Here is a 26,134-nt window from a genome sequence, read left to right as displayed (position 1 = left end):
AATTTCCACATATTAGGGAGCTAACAAATAGGCTATTAGTTAGGTTCATTAATTGTAGGTTAGTTGTTATTTTCCTGGATTTTAGCTCAGCTGGTGTATTCCTAAAAATTGGCCTGAGAAAAATGCTGAAACAGAAAAACTAATTATCCTACAATTTAGCACAAGCTGTTAGGTGTGAATGTCACAACATTCAGATTGACATCCAGAACATATCCCTCATGCTGATTTTGTTATGTTCTGGAAACAGACTGTGCTAACTTTGCTGTACTGTAAAAGACTAACCAGTCTCAACATCAGTATCAGCCTACACGAACAACTGTCAAGACATCCAGTTTGACAGTTTCACAATGATCCTTTGGCCAGGTCTGTTATCCTCTTGAAGACCAGACTTAACTGCATACTGAACTGAGATCATCATGCATATTATTCAGTATATGCTGTCACTGATGAACGTCACAACATTCTGATTGACATTCAAACAGAAGGCAGTATACCAGGTTTGTTATCATCTTGATAACCAGACTGGAATATCAGCAGTGTTATGGCAGAAGTATTAAAACATGTAGAAGGAAAACAAACACAGGAAATTGTTAACCCAGTTCGGTGCAACATCACCTACGTCTGGGGGCATACCAAGCCAGGAAGAAGATCCACTATCAGCAGTATTAATTCAGAGTTAAACTCCCCCGTTTACAACTCTTCACTTAATCCCTACCCAATGCAATCTATACCTAGGAACTCCTAGATAGAAACCTCCAGTTTCCATTCCTGTCACTACAAATACAATGTAATGTTCAAACAACTTGAACTTGCTTCACAGCTTCGTTCAAGCACATAATCACTCTTGCCTACAGGCTTAGAGTTACAAAAACTCTCAGCTTTGAACACTGAGAAACACATGGTAACCTTCCCACAGATTGGGAGGTTTACCTCACACACACCCCTAAATTTTCATTCTAAGAGGCTTACAACGACTAGGTTATAATTAGCTATTTATAACCTAATCACCCAACTAGATTTGGGCCTTCAGAAATCGCAGCAAACTTGTTCTTTGCTGTTACAAATACAGCAGAAAATTTCTGCTACAAACAAGGTCTTCAATCCTAAAATCTCTCCATATATATCTCCTTATTTTGAGCCTATATATCTTATGATTGAGTCTTTAAGACCTCCACATGGGAGTTAGGATATTCACCAAATATCCTCACTAACCCCAGAATATATACTGAATTAATTCATTCAGTTTTCTACACATGTACGATGTCACAGGCATGATGTCGTGACATCGTACATGACATGTTGGTCCAGATGTTGAACTTCTTCAACCCAACATATTAAAACAACAGAGATGATTACATTATTTGTTTTACAAAATTAATGCCAATCCTAAGGTATTAACAATTTCCCCCTTTGGCAAATTTTAGCTAAAACAAATAAACATTACACTGGACAAAACATCCCAATATGGGTATGCTCTTCATCTCTGTCATTGACTCCACCACCACAAACACCAAAGTTGGTGTACATGAGGAAGTAGAGGTACATGAATCAGTTGTACCAGAACCCTTCCCCTCAACAGGAGAGCTTCCAGAAGAATATGTAATGCTGAGTACATAGATAATGTAACTCAGATCACAAGACACAACTGTCCTCTTAACTCAGATCACAAGACACAAGTGATATGCCCAATTAATGACTTCTGTGCCTGAAGCCAACTTCTGCTTGCTACCACATTTTACTTGCTTCTGGTACATTCTCAACCTCAGGACTATATTTCTCTCCCCCTTTTTAGCTAAACATTTGTAAAGGAACCCCTCACAAAACCAGATCCAGACGCAGTTTGCCCAAACCTTAACATACCCCATGATTCAGAGTGAATGGAGTGTTTCTCTTGTGAGAAGGAGAGGGTTATTACATCCTTTAAATAGTCCAGCCCGTGCTTAGGAATTAACGGTAGGAGTAAATGCTTGGTCAAGATTCATTAATATTTGCTGAGAAATAGTCAGAGAATCACCAACAAAATCTCAGACTATCTTTGAATACCTTTTATAGCTCTTGACTGTTTCTTTTTTGAAACAGCAGTTCCAGTGCATGGAGACTATTCCATATATGCAGTCAGATGCGTTGCACGCGATGTCTTAACATTCCACGCGGCTTTTCCCTGCATTCTGCCAGTATTCAACATTTCCTAAGACCACTTTCATACCTCCAGTAGAGACTTGACATCTGGCACTGCTAAAGCCAAAATCACAAGCACCAGTAGATGGTTACTCCCCCTGTACCACACAACTGTGACCATCAGGCTTATTCTAATTTATCAGAATTAGACACATCACATCCATAATTCCTAATGACTTTAAGATTCAGAAGGAAATAACAGCATTCTCCAGGGCAATGTCATGACATCCGGTCAGACATTCTTCTGCTCACTCAGCCTTGACATACATCACAGCATCCTGATAACTAACAAGGTGCCATACCCAGTTATCTGAGAGCACACAGACCACAAGCTTGATGATTACTTGCAGCACAAGGACAAACTCCCCCTGTCATGGACAACCTACTCTCTTGGAGGTCACACATGATCATATCCAACACCCCAAGGTTGAACCTTCACATACTTCCTGATTCAAGGAGATTCCAGACCACTTGATGAATGGAAAACATAAGATGCATCTTCATGTCTTCAAGAGCACACCCTCTGATCAACCCTCTTGGCTGAACACATCCACACTCTGTGTCAATCTCTCTTCCAACCAGAACAGAAAGCCACTTCACAAACAAGTTCTAACACTAGTTAGGACGACCTTCACAACATACCAAAGAACACCATCTGATAATCTTCAGATATCACTGAGTCACCAGCTTAATCCAAAAGAAACCAGACACAAATTGGGACATATACATTCTCATCCCATTACAAGAGATAATCTTCCATAGATAGCTCATAACTCCTACCACAAGCTCCAAGATATGAATAGAAAATACCTCCTTTTTGTCTTCAACTTACTACTTTTCTGCTCAAAAGTAATTTGTCTCAGACTTTCCTCAAGAATAATCAGCTGCCATATGTTGATTATCTTGATTCTTCGAACTCACTTCTGAGATAGACCAAATGCCACTTTTTGACCTTTCCAAGTTTATCAGACTTCTCCCAAAGCTATTCTGACCTTCCAAGTGAGATTTGAACTTCAAGCCTTTTGAAGTGTCCAATCTACAACCCTGTAGACCCTTCTATCTCAATTTGATGTGCCACTTCACCAACTGAGAATCTGATGTTGAACCAAATGTCACAACATTGTGTTTTGACATCCAGCTGTTGAATTCAGCTCCTTCTTCTGCCACTTGAAAGAACTTCCTCCCTTCACAGAACAAGAGTTCAATGTTCTCATAGACTTGATTGTGGAACCAAGTTTGAGTAAACAACCTCCATCCTGCAGGTTTGCAGTTAAGTCATCCAAGCTCACACCTTGATGAATCCCTGCTTCTTCTCCAAAGACATCAGACACTCTGATGCATGAGTCTTCAGAAGGACCAGTTAGAAACTAACCCTTCAGCTATACCAAGGATTCCACTTCCTAAGGCAAGGCTGTTTCCATGATGTTAAGAATGCTGCCACTTGTTCTTAACTTCATAGTGTGCATTAGCCAATGCACTTCCTTACTTAGATCGGAGATAAACTGATCCAAGTAACCACCATCAAGACTCTGATGTCTTCTTCTTCTTGTACACACCAAGGCTGAACATGTTTCTTGCCAGGAAACCTTTTCAGAGATCATATGCTTTTGCTGCCACCAAAGAGATAGATCATAAACCAATGTACTATCCTTCCTGTGATTCTGCACAGGGTCTTGAAGAAGAGACGTTCCAACATCTTTAAGAACATCAGTTATCTTGAGCTCCAAGGATAATCAATTAACTACTTGTACTTGGCACAAGTTGACATTGATCTTAAATCCTTTCCCAATATTCCTTTCAGATACTTCCACCATAAGACTACTTTGAAAATACTCTTCTAGTGTCAACATCTTCTGCTTGCAAGCACTTCAACAATTTTGAAAATCTTCTCAGATTAAATTCACCCTTAGGAATAAGAGAGATGAATTCTTCCTTGCAAATGTGTCACACAACCACCAGAACTCATGTGACACAGGTCAACAGCCAACCAGACCCTAGGCTGACCAAATGTGAGGAGGTTAACCAAAACTCCCCCTCAAATTAACAATCATGGAAACTTCACACCAATATCCATGCATTGTACAGACATGTCTCAACATGACATACACCATCCCTACCAGTGGCACCTAACTCTATGAGTTATACCTATACATATTCCAATCACACCAATCAGACTTCAGCTGACCATAAGTACTAGTGAAGGACAACACCAGTCAATAGTAGATATGCATTGCCAGAGCATACTACCTCAACCAACCTCTGAATCTTCATATTCTCACTTCTTGAAAGAACTGCCACTTCTGAGCGAGGTGTTTGAATAACAAGACTCATGGTCCCAATCCTCTTAAATGAAATATCAATCAGGTTACCCCATTATTGACTTCTAACATCCAGAGGACTTGTCTTCCAACACACCCTAGTACTCCTGAGAACAGCTATCCAGCCCTGATCAATCTACAGGAGTAGGACAAGCAACAGGAAATTGCACAATGACACATCTCAGCCAGCTCCACTTTTAGAGACCAGACCTCTACCTGTGACCTTCTTGAACATACACACAGTTGACCCTACCCTTGTCCACTTAGCACACATAGATGTCTCCTCTTCCAGGTCAGGAGTAGGTTCCAAACAAGGTCTCCCTTTGTTTGACACCTAAAACATCTGCTCTTCAACCAGTAGCTGCATACTTGTTGAACACCATGTTCTAACATCACATAGAACATTAATTCCACCTCCTTGGAACAAACTTTCCTTGAAATTCTTCAAGGTCTTCTTATACATTACCCAAAAGAGTAAAAGAATCAGTGATCAGTTGATTCTTACCATCCTGAAGTGAGAGCGTCATGATGAGTGGTCTTGAGGAGACTCGAGTATCTTTGACATCTTCAATAGTTTATGATGAAATCTTGAATACAGCAGCCTTTCATCCACATGAGTGGAAACAACATCAGAGTTTGAGTTTTGCCAGGTATTATGCAGCGGAAATCATAATACAACTCAGCCTATGAACACACACTTCACCAGATCAGCCTCACAGACCATACCAAGTTTGAATGTGATTCAATATTGGCACAGCTGTCCCACACAAAGGCCAATTGCCAACCTCCAGAGACAGGTACACACCATTCCCGTCATGAACAGTCCATCCACCTACTTCAAGGGACCATTCAGGGAAATTACAGAACCTTTCACTGGTTCCAGCATCAGTACTAACATAACTCCTTGCAAGATACCAGAAAGTATCACCCATGGATCTCATCCAGAAACAGACAGGATGCCAGCTCTGATACCATTTGAAATTCCGGCGTAGTCAGAATTCAGATGTTCTACTCCAAGTCATGACATCTGATCCAACATAGTAACTACTACAGCAAGACAGTTGTACCAAATAAAACCCTGTACTCTAGCACGCTTTCACAGTAGTCACGACATCTGCTACTGTATTACCTTAGAATGTAAGAACACCTAGTTCTGTCCTTCTTGTACAAAGACACAACAGAGATCAAACACCTTACTTACTTCTTTTGTGTTTGGACAGTTATCAGCATGATATATCAATATTGATTTGCACATCATTTGTTACTGTATTTCAATTTGCTGGCTTAGTACTCGTGTTTCCTAAACTAAAAGTCAAGCAAGTTAACCTAATTTCCACATATTAGGGAGCTAACAAATAGGCTATTAGTTAGGTTCATTAATTGTAGGTTAGTTGTTATTTTCCTGGATTTTAGCTCAGCTGGTGTATTCCTAAAAATTGGCCTGAGAAAAATGCTGAAACAGAAAAACTAATTATCCTACAATTTAGCACAAGCTGTTAGGTGTGAATGTCACAACATTCAGATTGACATCCAGAACATATCCCTCATGCTGATTTTGTTATGTTCTGGAAACAGACTGTGCTAACTTTGCTGTACTGTAAAAGACTAACCAGTCTCAACATCAGTATCAGCCTACACGAACAACTGTCAAGACATCCAGTTTGACAGTTTCACAATGATCCTTTGGCCAGGTCTGTTATCCTCTTGAAGACCAGACTTAACTGCATACTGAACTGAGATCATCATGCATATTATTCAGTATATGCTGTCACTGATGAACGTCACAACATTCTGATTGACATTCAAACAGAAGGCAGTATACCAGGTTTGTTATCATCTTGATAACCAGACTGGAATATCAGCAGTGTTATGGCAGAAGTATTAAAACATGTAGAAGGAAAACAAACACAGGAAATTGTTAACCCAGTTCGGTGCAACATCACCTACGTCTGGGGGCATACCAAGCCAGGAAGAAGATCCACTATCAGCAGTATTAATTCAGAGTTAAACTCCCCCGTTTACAACTCTTCACTTAATCCCTACCCAATGCAATCTATACCTAGGAACTCCTAGATAGAAACCTCCAGTTTCCATTCCTGTCACTACAAATACAATGTAATGTTCAAACAACTTGAACTTGCTTCACAGCTTCGTTCAAGCACATAATCACTCTTGCCTACAGGCTTAGAGTTACAAAAACTCTCAGCTTTGAACACTGAGAAACACATGGTAACCTTCCCACAGATTGGGAGGTTTACCTCACACACACCCCTAAATTTTCATTCTAAGAGGCTTACAACGACTAGGTTATAATTAGCTATTTATAACCTAATCACCCAACTAGATTTGGGCCTTCAGAAATCGCAGCAAACTTGTTCTTTGCTGTTACAAATACAGCAGAAAATTTCTGCTACAAACAAGGTCTTCAATCCTAAAATCTCTCCATATATATCTCCTTATTTTGAGCCTATATATCTTCTGATTGAGTCTTTAAGACCTCCACATGGGAGTTAGGATATTCACCAAATATCCTCACTAACCCCAGAATATATACTGAATTAATTCATTCAGTTTTCTACACATGTACGATGTCACATGCATGATGTCGTGACATCGTACATGACATGTTGGTCCAGACATTGAACTTCTTCAACCCAACATATTAAAACAACAGAGATGATTACATTATTTGTTTTACAAAATTAATGCCAATCCTAAGGTATTAACATTGGGTCCTACTCTCGACAATTGAATGAGGTCGAAAATACCTATTTCCTTCCAGAAATCTCCTTTAATCTTTTCAACCGTATCTAGCCAGGATAAATAGTCTGAAGGGTTTTTCGACCATGGACAAGTTCTAAAGATCCTAGCATAATTCAAATAAGTTAAATTCAACTCTCCATCATCAGTCGAACTTTGTGGGTCAATTTGTTCTACAGTTTTCTCTTGAGGTTGAGGTTTTACTCCAACACCTATGGGTTTGGTATGGAAATAGGTGGGAAAAAATTCTTTCAGACGATCTGGTTTAATGTCTGGATTGGGGAGTGGACCTAACATAGCGTGACAAATACTAGAAACAAGAACAAGAATTAATACCTGGGATTTGTAGATACATTCCTTCTCTCTCTCATTGGGAGGTTCAGGAACGTATTGTTGGTTTCCAACAGTCATTGGTCCATCCAACTCGTGCACAAGATGAAGAGTTGAATCTTGGGTCTTCTTGGAGTGTTTGTTGCTGGAAGATTTTGGAGGAGCCATTGTTGAGAAGAACAAAGAAATTTTTCAGAAAAGTTGAAAGTGTGAAAGTGGGTATGAAGAAGAAAGTTTGAAGCGTAAAAAGTTTCAGAGAAAATGAGTTGTGAGTATTTATAAGGGAAGATGATAAAAATGTTTGAGTTTTTGATGATAATCGTGGGACACGTGGCTGAATCACGACGGTGATGATGAAGATGTGGAAGTTTGAAAAAGGCCATGATGTTAGGTGTAGGAAATGATGGGGGTAAGGTCTAAAACGTGGGCTAGACATGACGTTTCTGAAAAAGTGTAATGATGAATCTGTTTGGGAACTTGAGATTATAAAAGCTTGGAAATAGTGGAATTAAATGACATGGCATCAAAATATTGGTTGACAACAAATGATTGTTTCTCCAGAGTAGTCGAAACATCTTTGCTGGGGGGAAATTTGTATACATGTATTTTTGACGCAATGAAATTAATAAGCAGAATAGTGTTTTCGACAAAATGGAGATGCTTGTTCGACACTTCGACAGATTGGTGGTATGATATTTCGATAATTCGACAAGAGAAGATGTTTGCAGATGAAAAGACGTCTTTGACAAGTATGGATGATGTTATGGTATTTCGACAAATTCGACAAGTCTGAGGAGACGCGTCGTTTCGACGTAAAGCGGAAATTCAAATTCAAAAGAGTTATGACGTTTGGCAGAAGACGCGTGGAAGCACCTGGCGAAAGGAAGTTATGCAGAGAGCCAAGTGTCATAGTTTTAGGATTTATTCGTTAGTGACAGTTATTTTGTTTGTATATAAATAGGATAGTTGTTATCAGAATGTAGTGTGAAAAAAAACTTGTACAAAATTTTTGCAAAATACTCAAAGTACCCGTGTGAGAGAAAAGAGTCATATCTGGAAAATGTACGTGTGAACAAACACCATTTCTTTAAAGTTTTATCTTATAAATTTCAAAGTTCTTTACCAATTTTCCTTTACATTTACCAGTCATTTATCCTTTGCATTTACTTTGTGCAATTTATTCTTCGCCATTTACTTTTCGCCATTTATCTTAGTCTTGTTAAGTTTACTTTTACTTAAGCATTTTTAGTCAATATCTTTCGTACATGAAATACTTAGTAAACCAAATAAAGGATACAAAGGTTGTTCTAAAGAGTTACAAAGTTATTTAAATTTGCACATGTCCTAGGATTTGTATGGTTGATCCTGCAAGTAACCCAATTCGACAAGTTTTGGAAAACCAGAGGTTGTTCGCCAAAATCAACAGCAAACAGGTAGCTCACCACTTTGGCCTACCCTAGCTCATGAATTGGCTGATGACATTGTTGGCCATTAAACTATTAGACTTGGGTTGCATTCATTTTGCTTTTGAATTAGGATACATAGCATAACCAATGCCTTGTTTGTCTTGGAAATTTACATGATGAACTTATGAATCATGCCAAACGCACCATGAGTGAGTTGAATTGAATGGCATTGCTTTGATGATATGAATGTTAATGCTTGAACCATGGCTTGTATTTAATCCCATAAAAAAACTTGGCTTATGATCTTATATTTAAGGTTTGAATAATGAACATGGCTTTGCTTGCTTGCACATTACAATGCTAAATGGAAATTTGAACCATGCCACCTTAAACCATGTCATATGGTGCATACCTTGTGATTGTGATGATAAAAAGTGAGTGACATAAGCTTGAACTTTCAAAATTGAGCATACTTGAATGAACTTGATAAATGATGCATACTTATGCCAAATACATTACTTAAAAATGAGTGATCCATCATGATACTTTAGCTTTGGTTCAAGAATCACACTTGAAATGGATTGTGTATCAATATTGAATTCCCACCCAAAACCAAGTTGTAAATGAATGAAATGATGCTTGGTTCCATATTGAACATGCTTTAATCACACTTGAAATGATGTTTGTTCCATTTTGAATCTTCATTGACTTTTCTTTGGACCAAAGTAAATCTCTCATGCCATAATTAAAATGCCTTGATCATGAACCCATACTTAAGCACCATGGCCCTTGAATTCTAATTTGAGCTTGATGTGAAGCAAAGTACACCTTGATTTATTCTTGTACACCTATATGTTTGATCATAAAGAAAGGTAAATGCACCTATAGGATGCATAATGGTTAGATGTAAAACAAGATGCAACAAAGCAAAACCCTAACCCACAAAGGCACCACCCAATTCCTTAAGTGATCTTGGCAAAAAACCCTTAGGAAAACAATCATATAAAACCCTAAGGTAGCAACGACTCCTTAGCAAGAGAATTGGGAACTTCCTAACAAGAGAAGTGGGAACTTCCTAACAAGAGAAGTGGGAACTTCCTAACAAAAGGTTAAGAAGAAATATGGATAGGTTTCTCACACAAAAGGTGTTGAGAACTCCTTAACAAAAGGTCAAGAAGAAAGATAGGGGTGAGAATCTCATCTAAAATGTAATGAGAACTTTTCGACACAAGGCTGCTGAGGGATTGGCATTCTCATACAAAAGGTAATGAGAACTTCTTAACGAAAGGTTAGAAAGCTGTGATGGATTTCTCATACGAAAGGTATTGAGAAACTTCTCAATAAAAGGTTAAGAAGGCGCGTGAAGATGGATACGAGTCTCCAACACCAAGTCTCCAACCTCGAGGTTTTGAGGACAAACTTTCTTGTCGAATGCCCTCTTCAACCGCTTCTAATATAACTGACCATGGCATATGACTGCTAGGAACTTTTCCTCAATTAGATTAAGTTGATCCAATCTTACTTGTATCCACTCATCTTCATCTAACTTGACATTTGTTAATATCCTTAAAGAAAGGATTTCTACTTCGATAGGCAGTACTACGTCCATACCACACACAAGGGAGAATGAAGTTGCCCCAGTGGAAGTATGTACCTAAGTACGATAGCCATGCAAAGAAAATGGTAGAATTTCATGCCAATCCTTGTATGTCTCCATCATCTTTTAAACGATCTTTTTGATGTTCTTGTTGGCTGCCTCAATAACACCATTCATCTTTGGACGGTATGGGGATGAATTGTGGTGCTCGATCTTGAAGTCTTTACATAATTCCTTCATCATCTTGTTATTGAGGTTAGAACCATTATCAGTAATGATTTTATTAGGGACCCCATAATGACATATAATTTCCTTCTTCAAGAAGCGAGCAACCACTTGCTTTGTAACATTTGCATACGAGACTGCCTTCGCCTATTTGGTGAAATAGTCAATGGATACAAGGATGAAGTGATGCCCATTTGAAGCATTTGGCTCAATGTGCCCAATCACATATATGCCCCACATGGCGAAAGGCCAAGGTGATGTTAAGACATTTAGTGAAACTGGTGGCACATGTATCTTATTTGCGAAGATTTGGCATTTATGACATTTTTGCACATAATAGTGGCAATCAACCTCCATTTCCATCCAATAATAGCCCACCCTTAAGATCTTATTAACCATGGTAGGCCCACTGACATGAGTCCAAATGAGCCTTCATGAATTTCAATTATGATTCGATATACTCTGTGTCTATCCACACATCTGAGCAGGACCGAGTCATAATTCCTCTTTTAAAGTACATATCCACTTAAGAAGAATTTATCTAAGAGTCTTCGGAGGTACTACTTATCTGTAATGGATGAATTCTCTAGATATTCTTGCTTCTCCAGATACCTCTTGATATCATAGAACCATGGATGACCATCAAATTCTTCTTCAGCTGTAAACAATATGTTAGTTCATCCAAGTAGTTAATACGGATATATCATGCTTCATTCTTCCACTTAACCTAAAACATGGATGCCAAATTGGTTAAGGCATCTGCTAGTTGATTTTCTCCTTAAGGGATATGGTGGAAGGTGATCTCATCAAAGTATGAGATTAGTTTTGAGACACGCCCCTTGTACGAAATCAACTTAGATCTCGAACCTCCCAATCTCCCCTAACCTGGCTGATTACCAAGGTTGAATCTCCATAGACTTCAAGGATCTTGATCCTTAAATCAATGGCTGCCTCTATGCCTAAGATGCACACTTTATACTCTGCCATATTGTTACTATGTTCTCCAAGGTAGTATAACTCTCATAATATGACATCCATTATATCCATATGGGAAGCATCAAATCGCAAGCCCTGGTAGATTTTGTAGCAGAATTCAGCTCGCCCATAGACGAGGAGACCCCTCTAGAATGGGTGCTAACTATAGATGACGCCTCCGACATGAAATGAAATGGTGCCAGAATAATCCTAGAAGGTCCTAACGACATACTCATCGAGCAAGAGCTAAAGTTTGAGTTCACCACTAGTAACAATCAGGTGGAGTACGAGCCCCTTATTGCCAGTATGATTCTCGCCTTAGAAATGGAAGCCTTCATACTGAAGGCTAAAAGTGACTCCCCGTTGGTCACCAACCAACTCTCCGGGAAATACCAGGTGAAGGAACCCCAACTGATAAAATATTTACAAAGGTACGAAGTTGTCCTCTCGCTCTTCCTCCTTTAAAATAGAGTATGTCCCCCGTGAGTAAAACTTCAGAACATACCTCTTGTCCAAGCTATCCACATTGGAGACATCGAAGTTCAATAAAACAATTATCCAAGAGACTCCCACCTTCCCCATCATTTAGGTAGACAAGGTGTACTCCTTGGAAGTTGTTCCATAATCTAGCTAGATATATCATATAATGCATTATCTACAGTCTAACGAACTTCCCACTATATGAGGGAGAAGCAAGAAGGATCCAGAAACAAGCTATTACACTTTACTCTCTAGAAAACTATACAAAATGGGGAGGGTTTCACCTATGTTGTGATGTTTAGGCGAGCATGAAACTACTATGGTTCTTGCAGAGGTACACATTGGTGCCTGCAACAGCCACATTAGCGAAAAAGCCTTCACCCATAAACTGTTATGGGCGGGGTATTAGTGGCCTACCCTAATGAAAGATATCATCGCCTTTGTAAAGAGGTACAATCAATGTTAGAGACATGCTAACCTTCACCATGCCCTAATAAAACTTCTCCTGTCGATGACTTTGCCCTAACCTTTTTACCAATTGGGCATGGAAATTTTGAGCTTGTTCCCCCTGGCACCAGGTCAACTGAAATTCATGATAGTATGAGTCAATTACTTCACCATATGGATAGAAGCAGAGGTTTAGTCCAAATCACGGTAGAAATTGTGTGTTGTTTCTATTGGCAGACGATTATGTGTAGATACATACTTCCTTGAGCCATTGTCTCCGACAATGGGACCCTCCTCTCCAGTACTATGGTCATTGACTTTTTCAAATACTTGGGAGTACAAATAAAATGTGTGTATGTTGTACACCCTCAATCCAACTGTTAGGCCGAGTCAACAAACAAAGTAAGTCTGAAGGGGCTCAAGAAGAAGCTTGATGATGCCAAAGGCTTATGAGCATAACTAATCCCTAAGATATTATGGTCATACCACACCATTCCGTATTACACCATCAAGGAAACCTCATCACGTCCCCTGCTTATGAATCCTTGAAGCCTATGAGAACAATATGGAGGAACCCACAACTGATGTGGATTCCCATGTAGATAATTATCCAAGAGGCCCATTTGACACCTCCTTACTTCATATATATGGAGGCCATGTTGTTAGGCATGTATGATAATGCGAGGTATATTTATTTACATTTGCATTACATCTGTTCTAATGTAATTTGATCGTGACTAATGGTGTTATGTTTTTTTATAGGAGCGCCCATGTTTAAAATTCGCAAACCACGGAAGAAATATTTTGGATTTGGAACAACCCGAAGATGACTGGTTCATGGATGTTATTTGCTACTCTAGGCTTGCTGGTTTATGTGTTGCTGCGTATAAGACCATAAACTATGACGTGCATGCGACATTTGCAGAGAGATGACATTCACAAGAGTTATCGTTCCATATTCCTCTTGAAGAGATGTCCATCACTATGGTTGATGTCTCATGCCTCCTACATCTCCTTGTTAGAGGAAAATTACTGGATCACAAAAGGCTCGGTCATGAGGAAGCCAACAAGATGCTGTTTACATATTTGGGGGCTGACCCAACAAGGTCGCAAATGAGGTGGCTGACACCAGAGGTGCTCATACTAGATTTAAATTCTTGGAAGAACTTTATAAATACCAGCTGTAGATGAATGTGGATGCCAAAAGTGATGATATACAAGTCGAGTACCACCAGTAATGTACATTAAGATGTTACCTCTTGTTCTTAGTTGACACATCCATGTGTTCTGGACAAAAGTGAAATCTATGTCGATGTGGTATACCTTAAATACTTCATCGACTTAACAATGATTCATGAGTACAACTGGGGAGCTGCTTATTTAGTCTACATATACTCGAAGTTGAACGAATGTTGTTTATGGAAGACCGAGCAGTTGACAGGAAGTTGCACATTGCTTACGATAATTTACTATTACTAATATTTTCATAACTATTTGTTACACTTGTTACTAATATTTTCATAACCATTTTCATGAATGATCATCTCTCACTTTCCTTGCATTTTCGAGTGGGATTCAGTGCCTGACTACAATGAGGATTGGCCACATGTTGTTGCCTTTTCTCCGTCCAGAAGTAATCAGGCGATCGAGCCCTTCAGGGTGTATCTTGAAAGCACTATAGTAGATGACATTGCCTTCTGCCTGTACAACGGTCATCTCCAAACGCGTCAGCTGGGCGTCATTTCGTTATACTCTAGATGATTGGCTTTGTGGGTCAGATATGATGTATGCATATCTGCCTGAGTGAGTGATGCGCCCATTTGGGTATTTGTAGGTTATTTCAAAACACCCCTTAGAGTCTACTCCTCCCGCCGTTTGCCACAAAGATCTTGATGCCATACTCGAGGATCTCAAGAGTCATTTAATATCAGAGGACTATCGCAAGGTGCCAACTTCTGTATAATGGACTTATTCAGACGATTATGTCACATGGTTCTATAAGGTGTCACATCCTATCATGACATAAAACGCTATTGGAAAACCACATATGCCATATAATCAGAAGGTAACGGAGGCTAGGGATAACCACATTAGGACGTACACAATGTTTGCCGGCGTGTTGTGGATATGACGAGATCAAATATAAAAGCAAGAATTTTTCAGGAAGACAGTCTCTAGTTGGCCCTCATAGAAACCGAGACACGAAATGCCTTGTAATACAGGTGGAAAAGTCAAGGATTAGACACAAACATTAATTTATGTTTGATTGTATTATTTTTATATTTTTGGAATAAATTATGTATGATTAGGACAACATTATTGTATAGATAACATTCATGAGGTTTTCGAAGATCATTTTTAAATCCACCTAATTTTTTTATGGAGATGAACATATTTTAACAAAATGAAATATGTGGCTAAATTATGGAAGACATTTTTGGGTTTGGGCTGCACTCCATAGGATTGAGATGACCATTCCCCAATTGACAGCTCTAGATAGAATAGCTCTCACTAATATTTTGTGAAAACTCTGAGCGGGAGTCGATTTTCACCTGCTTCAAAAAAAAAAAAACTCAACTCCGAAATTCCCCCCTCTTCAACACCGTCCTCCAATTCCTTCGACGACGGTCGCCACCATGGCGTGTTCCTACAACGTTCAAGACTCACCCTCCCTCGAACACATTCCCACATCACAACGCCGTCCTATAATTTTCTCCCCCACACCTCCGATTCACGCTACTGTCAAAAAAGAACACGATAATTTCGATTCACAGGTAAATTATTCCATTCTCAATCTCATTCTTCATATCATTTTTCTGTTTCCTTTCGCCTATGCAATTAATTATCCAATTTAATGTTAGAACAACAATACTTTTCAAATAACCTGAAAAATTGAATAATAATTAGGACTCTGAGTTGATTAATTCATTATACTTCAGTTCAAATTATTTTGTATAAACTTTATATAGAGCGTGTAGAAATGGTTGTATATAAGAAGTGGCAGTTCTCAATATGGAGCTGTCGTTTGCATAGGTTGCAAAAGGAAGAAGACTCAAGCATGATTATGCCCTAGTTTGAAACAGGTAACATATTCAAAGATTCAAAATGATGCTCTTGGAGTGGAGAATACCAGTACTTTACGGAAATGTTCGACGATTTGTGATGTTCTTGTCACCAAGGTTGAAGATTCTGAGATTCTTTTGAGTTCTGTTGATAATGGTGGAAGTGGAAATGCGTCTTTTCAGTTAGATTTTCCTATTTTGAAAGTGAAAGAGGAGACTTATGAAGATAGTGTCGATGATCTTGATCATGTTGTACTGAAAGAAAGGCAAAGGATGCTTCTAGCTAGGTACTTTAGATTTCCCTTTTTTTATATTTCTATTTAGTATTTACCCTCTTTGATTTTGTTTCTTAAAATGACAATTGAAATTGAAATAGATACATATTGAAAATATTGTAGCAAAGAAGCTTTTTAATATCTCTATGGCTTAGTGGGAAAATCTCGAATGCCATGTTCTATTCCATTGTATAAGTACATTTCCTCTTTCATTGTATGGGTATGTATGAAGGATAAAGCTAGAAATGTTGTCTATTGCATAATCTCTTTTGTCTTTAGGAAGATATTGGGTTAGTAAAGGCATTATTGTCAATAGTGGAAAATAACAATTGTTTATATCTATGTTATCAATAGCATGCTTGTGCATTGCTACAGTGGAATAGCGTAGTGGTGCTAGGGTTTGGCACGACACTACTGGTCTGCGAGCTGCTGTCAACGATAGTGGTTGTAGCGATCACAAACCTATATCGCTGCTGCTATTCTGTCTGCTATTAGAATTTCGGGGATAAGTTCCTCAAATTATTATTTTTTAAACTGTTGTCTCCTTTCTAAGTGTATAAATATCAATCTGAACCTTTTGAAGAGTAATGTTATGTTATTCCTACTTTTAGTTCAATTCTGTTTTATTCTTCTTCTTACTTTTAGTTCAGTTCTGTTTTATTCTTCTTCTCTGATTTATTTTTATTACTTCATACTTTAGGTTCTTCAACTATTAGGTATGATGATCTCTTTAATTTAGTGTATTAGTCTATTTTTGAGTATTTATGTTTACTTTGTATATTGGTTTTAGTCTTTGCAGTATCCCGCTATCCGTTATACTGCTATAGCATTTCAGAGAATCTGCTACGCGATGCTATCCGAGATTAACAACGTATGTTTATATCAAATTCTGCTACACTATAGCACCAATATAACCACTATTTACTGGGCAAAGAACCATATATCCACCGAAACAACTTTTTATGTATATAACTAAAAACCAAGTTTAGTTGGAATACCATATTTTCATTATTGTTAGGAACCAAAATAATATTCATTTGAAGGAAACTATTAAATTCCACTTTGTATTTAAAGAAAGGAAAAGGATGCTGCTAGCTAGGCACTTAATGTTAATTATTGTTTTTTCTTCCTGCTAGAAAAAGTATCAAACTCACTTTTTTTTGTCTAATTAGTATTTACCCTCTTTAATTTCTTTCTTAAAATGTCAACTGAAATTGATAAATATTGAAAATAATGTAGTAAATCAACTTTTTGATATCTCTAGTCTAGGGCTTAACGATAAAATATTGAAGGCCATATTCTCTTCCATTGTATGCTTATGAAGGATAAAGATAGGAATGTTTCCTATTGCATCGTCTTTTTGTCCTCAGGAAGATATTGGGGTTGGGGTAAAGAACCATAAACCATCCCGACAACTTTCTATTAAAATTTGCAAGCAAGTATAAAAAATGAGCTATTGCATTTGTTTGTTTGTGCCTTTGTGGTAGTTGGTAAGCCGAGAAACATTTCATGCTCAATGAGTGGAAGGGAATTGCAGTAAGCTTGCTAGAGCGGGTAGGTGAGTGGAAGGAGCTTGAATGGTTTTATGGTCTATAACATGAAGATGAATCTTTAAATATTTCCTAAAAAATTAAGCAACAGATTGATTTACTTAAAAATGTATTTCTGTAAGTCAGATAAGATATTTTACACACTTTTTAAATCTGTTGTGCAATAACTTTGAATGATAGTTCTCTTTAGAATTCGACAACTTACACAATTGAATAGTTGATTGGTTAGTAGTAGGGTTGTGATTTGTGAATAGAAAAAAAAGCAGGTCTAAATTAACTGATCAACCCATTTTACAAACTTAATGTATTTTGATTTCAGCTTCTTTTTTGGAAAATAATTAATTCCATTTTGTTCAAAACTTTATCATGTATATTACAAAAACCAAGTTTAGTTGGAATACCATATTCCCATCATTGGGAGGAACCAAGATAATCTACTGTTTGAAGGAAGCTAGATGGATGCTTTTGCAAAATGCTTAAATATTATATCTGTTAAGAGTCCCACATCGGACAATATATGACCTGAACATGTGTTTATAAGTGGGGGCAGTCCTCACTCTACCAATCGGTTTTGTAGGGTTGAGTTAGGCCTGAACATGTGTTTATAAGTGGGGACAATCCTCACTCTACAAACACGGTTTATTCAAATGTTTCTTAGTCTCTTGTATTTCAACAATATCTATTATTATTGCAGGAGACTTTCAGGGTGGCCAAGTCCAGCATTTGAGGTAATTTAATTTAAATTTTTTATCAGTTAAGGGATATATTTACTAGAAAGATAACAAGTTAGTCATAATTCACTTTTGGAACTTTGTTAGCCTTTGTTAGTTGAATGCTATTTTTGTTTGAAAAATGGTAGTTATTTTATTTCTTTATTACTCATTTTTTCATTTTATTTTTATTATTATTATTATTATTATTATTATTATTATTATTATTATTATTATTAATTCTTGATGGTTATAAAGAAATTAGTACATTGTAGTGCATACACAACTGCCGAGATGCTGATTGTCATATGAACACCTCCAACTTTCTGAAATTAAACTATTCAACATTTTACTTCTCTCCTTGATTTCATATGTCTTATCTTTCATCTCTTTGGCAACACAGAAATGATTTTTAATAGCATAAACATTATACTATTTCCATTTTAGGAACAATCAATCACATCAACTATGTTTGAAGAACAGATACTGGTAAACAAATAGGCACTTTTTGACATAATGTACACACATAATAATATACTAAATAAGCAGCAAAGAAACACATTTGTTATAGTTATAGTTTTCCCTTTAGTTGTTTGTTAATATACACCGTTGGAAGACAAGCTTCTTCTCTGTGATACAAAGGATCTACATGGATATTAGAGAAATTATGCGCTTTTACTTTGTGTGTAAAACTTTGAATTTGTTTTGGTGAGTACAAGGAATACTGAGTTCCAACCATGGAGTTGTTTTGGGCAGTTAATTGTGAAGATGACATTTTGCTTTTAAAACCAGATTTTCTTAGTATTTTTCTTGTTTTCATATACTCATTTTGTTTCCTTATTTAAATTGACATGCCTGCACCTTCCTTTCCATGTACCCACCATTAGAATGTAGTTTATGTAGTGTGTTGATATAACTCTCTAATTATAGTTTTTTGTCTATTTCTTGGCAATAAAGTTAATAACTCTTATGATGGTCATGGTTTTATCTTTTTACTAAACCTGCAACTTATTTATGTCACAGGCTGATAGTGATTGCTTGTTCAAAAACATCGCGGATCAAACTGTTGAAAAAGCAAATGGAGAATTTAATTCTGTTGATGGGAAAATAACTGCAGTTAGAGATCAGTGTCACGACATTCCAGAAGGAAAAAATACTTCACTATCTGAGTTACCACATGAAGCCCCCTCTGGATCATCTTTGTCCACTGAGCATGCCGCACCTAAATTAAGAAAACCAGTAATTTCAGCATACCCTCAAGAATACGACCAAATAGTCAAATCCGAAGAAATGATCACACATTTTGATTCACAAGAGGAACAAGGCGTTATGCCTATAAACAATAACGGGCCAAGTAGTTCAGCTTGTCCGACCTCTGTCAAAATCAAGGATGAACCTTGGGATAACAGCGAAATCCACAATGTTGTAGAGAATGCGATGGGTAGCACCTCCATTAAACTGCCAGTTGTTAAAAATGAACAGGAAGTCCATAACGACTATAATGATGATCAAGTGGAACATATGATCTTAAATGATCGGTTGAAGCTTTTCATGTCCAGAGAGGATTGTAGTTTAAATATTCCTATAAGCTACCCTGTGTCAAGCTCTAATTTTTCAGAATCTGCAGAACCTTCACGTATCAAGTGTGCACGAAAAAGAAAGAAAACAGCCACGTAGGATCTGATTCTGTTAAATAATTTAATATTTTATCTATAGTTCCATTATAAATGTATAATAACTATCCCAAATATTATTCTTATTTTGCAGGAATTCAATTCAAACAGCGCTTGAGGAGGATGCCCCTGGCCTTTTGGAGGTATTTTTTTTTTTTGTGTACAGCCACTTTGAAATTGGAATTTATATTGAGTTTCATGGATTTTGCATCTGGCAGGTATTGCTAGACAAGGGTATATTAGTAGATGAAATTAAGCTTTATGGAGAGACAGAGAATGATGAAGCTCTGGATGAATCACTTTGCCAAGATAGCTTTTCAGAGCTTGAAGCTGTGATAACAAAGGTGAAAAATATGAAAATAATTGTAATAGCTTCCTAAATAATCCGCCTTTTCATTTGATTTCAGGACCAAACTAACTCAACAGTAAGGATATTATAACTATTAACCATCTAACATAACAATAAGATAGTCATAACATCTTAAATTTTTGGCTTCTCAATTCATTTCTAAATATCAAGAGGGTGATCCTTGGTGCAACAGTAAGTTTGCTGCCATGTGATCTTTGAGTGCAAATCTTGGAACACAGATTCTCGACTTGTGGGGGTAAAGTTGTTTACATAACATATATCCTCTCTAGAATTTCCCCCCATACTAATTGCGGTAGCAAACAGCAGAAAAAATATAAAAATATTTTTCATCCATTAATTTAATTCAAATAAATAGGTAGTTCAAATTAACTCGATTGATACAAAATTATTTAGCTAATTTAATTTATTTGTGACATTGCACTCCCCATCCCTCTCCATGTCATTTATGTTTCATAATCTTCATCCAATGTCTTTTTATTCTTCTTATTGGCCTTCAACTGTAGTATCCTCGCCCCTTCTTTCTTGATACACGGAGGCACGGCATACAAAACGGTGAGTGATAAGAACAAAACAAGTGAGGAAGGTCAAGAGTAGTTAAAACTTAAAGGCAGCTTGGGATTGTTACACAAGGAGGTTTATGTGGGTTGGAGTTCTTGGTTATGGCAGAAGCAAGTTCTGCAGTTAGTTTATGGATACAGAAAACTGGAAAAGTAAACGGTGAGCGAGAAGAACAAAAGAGGCGAGGAAGGTCGAGAGTGGTTAAACCTTTGTTAAGAGTTCCACATCGGACAATATATGGCATGAACATGTGTTTATAAGTGGGAGCAGTCCTCACTCTACCAACCGGTTTTGTAGGGTTGAGTTAGGCCCAAATCACACATTCTTAACATGGTATCAGAGTCTCGTTTAAGATCCGGTGGGCCACCTACTATGGTTTCCACTATCGGGCCACCCACCATTTATTTCCACGCTCCAGATGTCCAGTCCTGGGCGTGAGGGGGTGTGTTAAGAGTCCCACATCGGACAATATATGGCATGAACATGTGTTTATAAGTGGGGCAGTCCTCACTCTACCAACCGGTTTTGTAGGGTTGAGTTAGGCCAACCACATGTCTTAACTTGGTATCAGAGTCTCGTTTAAGATCCGGTGGGCCACCTACTATGGTTTCCACTATCGGGCCACCCACCATTTATTTCCACGCTCCAGATGTCTAGTCCTGGGCGTGAGGGGGTGTGTTAAGAGTCTCACATCAGACAATATATGGCATGAACATGTGTTTATAAGTGGGGGCAATCCTCACTCTACCAACTGGTTTTGTAGGGTTGAGTTAGGCCAAATCACACATTCTTAACAACCTTAATGCTGCAGCTTAGGCTTGTTACATGCAAGGAGGTTTATGTGGGTTGAAGTTCTTGGTTATTGCAGAAGCGAGTTGTGCAGTTAGTTTAGGGATAGGGAAAACTGGAAAAGTGAAGAGATGTGGGTTACATGCAAGGAGGTTTATGTGGGTTGAAGTTCTTGGTTATTGCAGAAGCGAGTTGTGCAGTTAGTTTAGGGATATGGAAAAGTGAAGAGATGTGGGTAAGTACGGAAAGAAAAAAAAGTTCTCTCTAGTCTCTCCAGTCAATCTCCGCTGATACGTGTATTAGAAACTGTTACATAAATGAAAACTGAGAGAAAGAGAGGGAGAGTAGATTTCTTTTTCTGTTTTAGATTTCTTAAATGAGGAAGTTAGTTACAGTACTCAACTGAATAAGTATTTATGCCCAGCCAGGACTGTACTGACTCAGCACAGTCAGTTACAACTTACAAGGTTAAGGCCTTGTTTGGCTAAACTGGTTTCTACTTGCATAGATGGTTAGTTTAGCCATTACTCTATTAAGTTTAGCCATTACTTTATTATCTCCCCTTCAAATCCAGGGTCATCTTACTGCAGAGATGCTTTGTCAACGACTTGAAGTTTGTCCCTTAAAAGAAGTGGGGCCTACAGGCAGGCTTTCTCTCCCACATTTCTATTATATAAACCAAATGACTTAAAGTCCTTCTCCGCTATATCTCACCCCCAATTTTTCTTTCTTTCCTAAACCATTTATAATAAACATAACATTAGGGAACAGGTCTCTCCTTTGTCCTTTGTTTTCCTGTATTTCCAGAAAGAAAACAAATGGAAATAAAATAGCGTTTTAGCTAGATGATTCAAAGTCACAGTTACCACCTTTATAGAAGGCTCAAAAGAAGCAAGTCACTTGCACCGGACAATCTGGCATATTTTTCCAGTTTCCTGGTTTTATGATTATAAATATGATCGAGCTTTCTGATGAGTAGTACTTTTACTGGTTCTAAAAACTATTTATTTATAAATCATAAAATATTTGGGTAAAGCAGGCCTCAATTTTTTTTAGTATTGAAGATGGAATATTTTTTTCGAGTCATTTGGTGGGTTTTCTCCAGTGCTTTAGATTTATATAATTTCCTCTTGTTTGGAAACAGATTTTCTCTCAACGCAGCTCTTTCATTAAATTCTCTGTTATTCGTGCTGGGAAGGGTTCAAGAGTGAGTTATTGCTTGGCTTGTCTAATCTCACTAGTGGAGCAGGTAGTTGGTTTCTTACAAACTCGGTGTCCATACTATGTTTTGGTACTATACCTATTCCTGTTTTATTTATACTACAGACAAGATATTTGAAGCTTCAAAAATGGCCTGTTGAGTGGGGTTGGTGTCGAGATCTTCAATCATTTATTTTTGTTTTTCACAGGCATAACAGGTGCTTGATATGCATTGAAGTTAATCTTTGAGTCCATGTTTCCTTTGTGTTATTTAGTCCATGATGTTGATTTTGAACTGAACTTCAATGTAGGATAGTGCTGGAACGCCCTGAATATGGCTATGCAACCTACTTCTTTGAACTGTTATCATCCTTACCTGTTGAATGGCAGATCAAGCGGTTGGTGGTTGCTATGAAGCTGACTACATGTAGCAGGATCTCTATTATTGAAAACAAAGAATTATTGGTAATGACTTCATGCATATATGATCTGCTGTTAGATGACGTACTAATTGGATCTATATCTTGCTATCCAAAATAATAAGCAGCTAGTTAGGCTTCTTCTGATATTTATAATGTAGTATTAAACTTTCCTCCTAATAGCTGTACTACAACAACCGGGATGCTACGTGACTGGTTGATGAGTGTGAGGGAGAAAAAAGTGGAACTTAGACATGACCAAATATATAGGAAGGATGGAGGTTGGCTTCAACGTTCAGATAGGTCAATAGGGTAGAAAATTAATGTTTATTACTGTTTTATGATATAACAATAACACACGTGTCTTGAAAGAAATGTTAGCCAACCAACTATTCAACAAAAAATATTTTAGAAAAAAATGTCACTATTGATTGAAATGTTAGCCATGAGATTATTTTAAGATGTTTGTTAGATAGTGATTAATGAGAAGTTGAATCGTTAAACCTGAACAATCTTTATTTGTATTTTAGTTGATTAGTTATTGAATCTATCTTTTCTGGATGACTAATTTCTATCTAATGCCTATTGCTGGTTATTAGTGTTCTCTCTTTTATTTTGGTTTGCTTAATTAATTAACTCAAGCATCTGTTAGGTTTATGAGACATTTGTTAGGTTCCCCCCCAAGAGATTAGAGTCAAATGCAGTAGGTTGAAACAAATAATTTTAATGTCAGTTTTTTAGAGGCTGAACATGGTGTCTGAAGCCTAAGCCTGAGCTCTATCGAAGGATCCTCAGAATTTCAGCTTCAAAAATTAATAATACCAACATACAGTCTAAAAAAAGTTGATGCAGTATGAGATGGCGCTAGTTACTGTTTTTATTTTTAATTGACCAAACTTTTCTTTTCTAATTATTGTTTTTTCCCTTTATCTTTCATTTCATACTCGCTTTTCTACCCCACCCTAGAAAAGAAATTTGATCTGTTCAATTCTTGCTGTCTTCGGTATAGGTTGGAGAAGATTTGGCAGAAGGTGAGGCAAAGGTGTTAATGGAATATGGCTGGATCCCAAACACCGGCCTTGGAACCATGCTTAATTACCGCGACAGAGTTGTGCATGATAGGAAGAAAGTGGATACTTCTGAGTGGCGTGCTAAAATTGGGAAGTTGTTGATGAATGGTTATTGTGGTGGAACCACATTGACGCCCAACATCCCAAAAAGAGTTGCAGATTACAGGTGTGCTCAAAATGCTAACATAGACTCTAGTATTCCGATGAATGATTAGAGGATAGCTTGTTATAAAGGGTTTTCTCATGTAAATATGGTGTATTTGTATGTTGACCGTTCTTCAGACTGAGACTTGGCTTTGTTTGTGTAGTTCAATGTGAAAACTTCAAATATTTATTATTATACTAGTCTAAAGTGTAGCCTCGAGTGGAATGTAGGGTTGGACCAAATAGGAACTAAACTATAACTATGCTTTACCACCAACAGTTTGAATTCAGAGTTGGTTTTTTTATTTTGTTTATTTTTCTTTTAAGTGGTGTCACAGTACAATTCTTATAGGATCCAAAATCAGATATGAATTAAATTTGACAAAATGAGAAGTAAAAAGATAACATTATTATTATCTATGTTTAGAGTTAGATATAAGATTATAAAAGTATTCTTTCATTGTTGAGAAATAGTAAGTTTTAATGTTATTATGTTTAGAGAAAAGAGTATATAAGCACCCTGAATTGTCTTTTGCAAACAGATACAGTGGATTTTTAGATTGTCCCAATTATTTTTTAAAATTTTCCAACTGTTACAATAATCATTTTGATAATTTGGAATTAAATTATTAATGATGAAATTTGAATTCTTCAGTTGCAATTAGTTTCAACCATCCTTCCATATTTAAAATTAATATTACAATTTACAATAGTGCATTAAACTTTATAGGGGAAAAAACTGACTGATCCTTGTGCTATTATCGGCTCTACAAACTTAATTTTGTGACTGAGTAGTATTGAAGTGAGAGTGAAAGAGAGAGGGAGAGAGAAAAGAGAGAGATCTCAAACTGAATTCTGTTATTACGATTGTAACAGTTACAGTTACAACAGAATAGAACTTATATGCATCTAATCCTGTGCCACTACTTTGTTATCCTACAGCACACTCTAACTAACTACAAGTTAGTTAGGATGACATGACACACTAGAGGAATATACTCTACTAAGTAGTGATTCAATTTTAGTTTTTCTATGAAAAGATTGCAAGTCTACTTATACACCATTGTAGTTATTTCCTCCCTCCTTTCCCCCATCTCTCATCCTTTTCCTCCTGATCATCCCTGAGACCACCAATTCCCTCACCTGAAACTATTGCCGTAGAAGAAATAATAGTGAGCAGGAGTGGGGGATGCGTGAATGCTGGCAGTATTAGTACTAGTAGTAGTAGATGTGTAATGGTTACTCGATAGCATACTTATGTGGCTTTTCATGAGGTTGTAGTAGTTTTTTGTTGTCTTCCAATGAGGGAGGAGGTACAATGTGGGTGTCGGGTTGGGCAGTGACTGTGTGTGAGAAATAAGGAGATACACTCGGTTGGCATGATGAAGCTGGTACATAAGGTGGGTGAGATTGCAAAAGAAATGGCCTCCTAGAGTGTGCCGAGAAGGGGTTGCCAAGGGGCATATATGCCAACTGTGCAAGAAATGGGCTGAGGATGCATGTTCATTGCCATGAAAGATTACTAAAGAGTCATGTAAATGCTTGGTTATTTTTGTCTACTAATCTGAATACCTGGAAGTGGAACTCTGTTTAAAAGA

At 37.4% G+C, this 26,134-nt stretch overlaps 1 protein-coding gene across 4 annotated transcripts; it reads left to right on the top strand.

Annotated features, from left to right (window-relative positions):
* The first annotated feature begins 15,138 nt into the window (after positions 1 to 15,138).
* LOC127118383 (uncharacterized) lies at positions 15,139 to 24,850 on the top strand. 4 transcript variants are annotated; one of them, XM_051048570.1, is made up of 10 exons: positions 15,146 to 15,490; positions 15,800 to 16,065; positions 18,298 to 18,331; positions 19,337 to 19,986; positions 20,081 to 20,129; positions 20,205 to 20,330; positions 22,848 to 22,952; positions 23,030 to 23,121; positions 23,215 to 23,368; positions 24,332 to 24,850. In XM_051048570.1, the coding sequence occupies exons 1-10, from the start codon at positions 15,353 to 15,355 to the stop codon at positions 24,605 to 24,607; spliced, it is 1,890 nt and encodes a 629-aa protein (XP_050904527.1). In that variant the 5' UTR covers positions 15,146 to 15,352; the 3' UTR covers positions 24,608 to 24,850. The 4 variants fall into 4 exon arrangements, with proteins under 4 accessions (XP_050904529.1, XP_050904530.1, XP_050904527.1 ...); XM_051048571.1 differs by having other exon boundaries at positions 15,343 to 15,490; positions 15,790 to 16,065; XM_051048572.1 differs by lacking the exon at positions 24,332 to 24,850 and having other exon boundaries at positions 15,139 to 15,490; positions 23,220 to 23,368.
* The last annotated feature ends 1,284 nt before the right edge of the window (positions 24,851 to 26,134 follow it).

Source organism: Lathyrus oleraceus, chromosome 2 (genome assembly GCF_024323335.1).
Source record: "Lathyrus oleraceus cultivar Zhongwan6 chromosome 2, CAAS_Psat_ZW6_1.0, whole genome shotgun sequence".
NCBI classification, from domain to species: Eukaryota; Viridiplantae; Streptophyta; class Magnoliopsida; order Fabales; family Fabaceae; genus Lathyrus; species Lathyrus oleraceus.
This window is presented reverse-complemented; position numbering and strand designations above follow the sequence as displayed.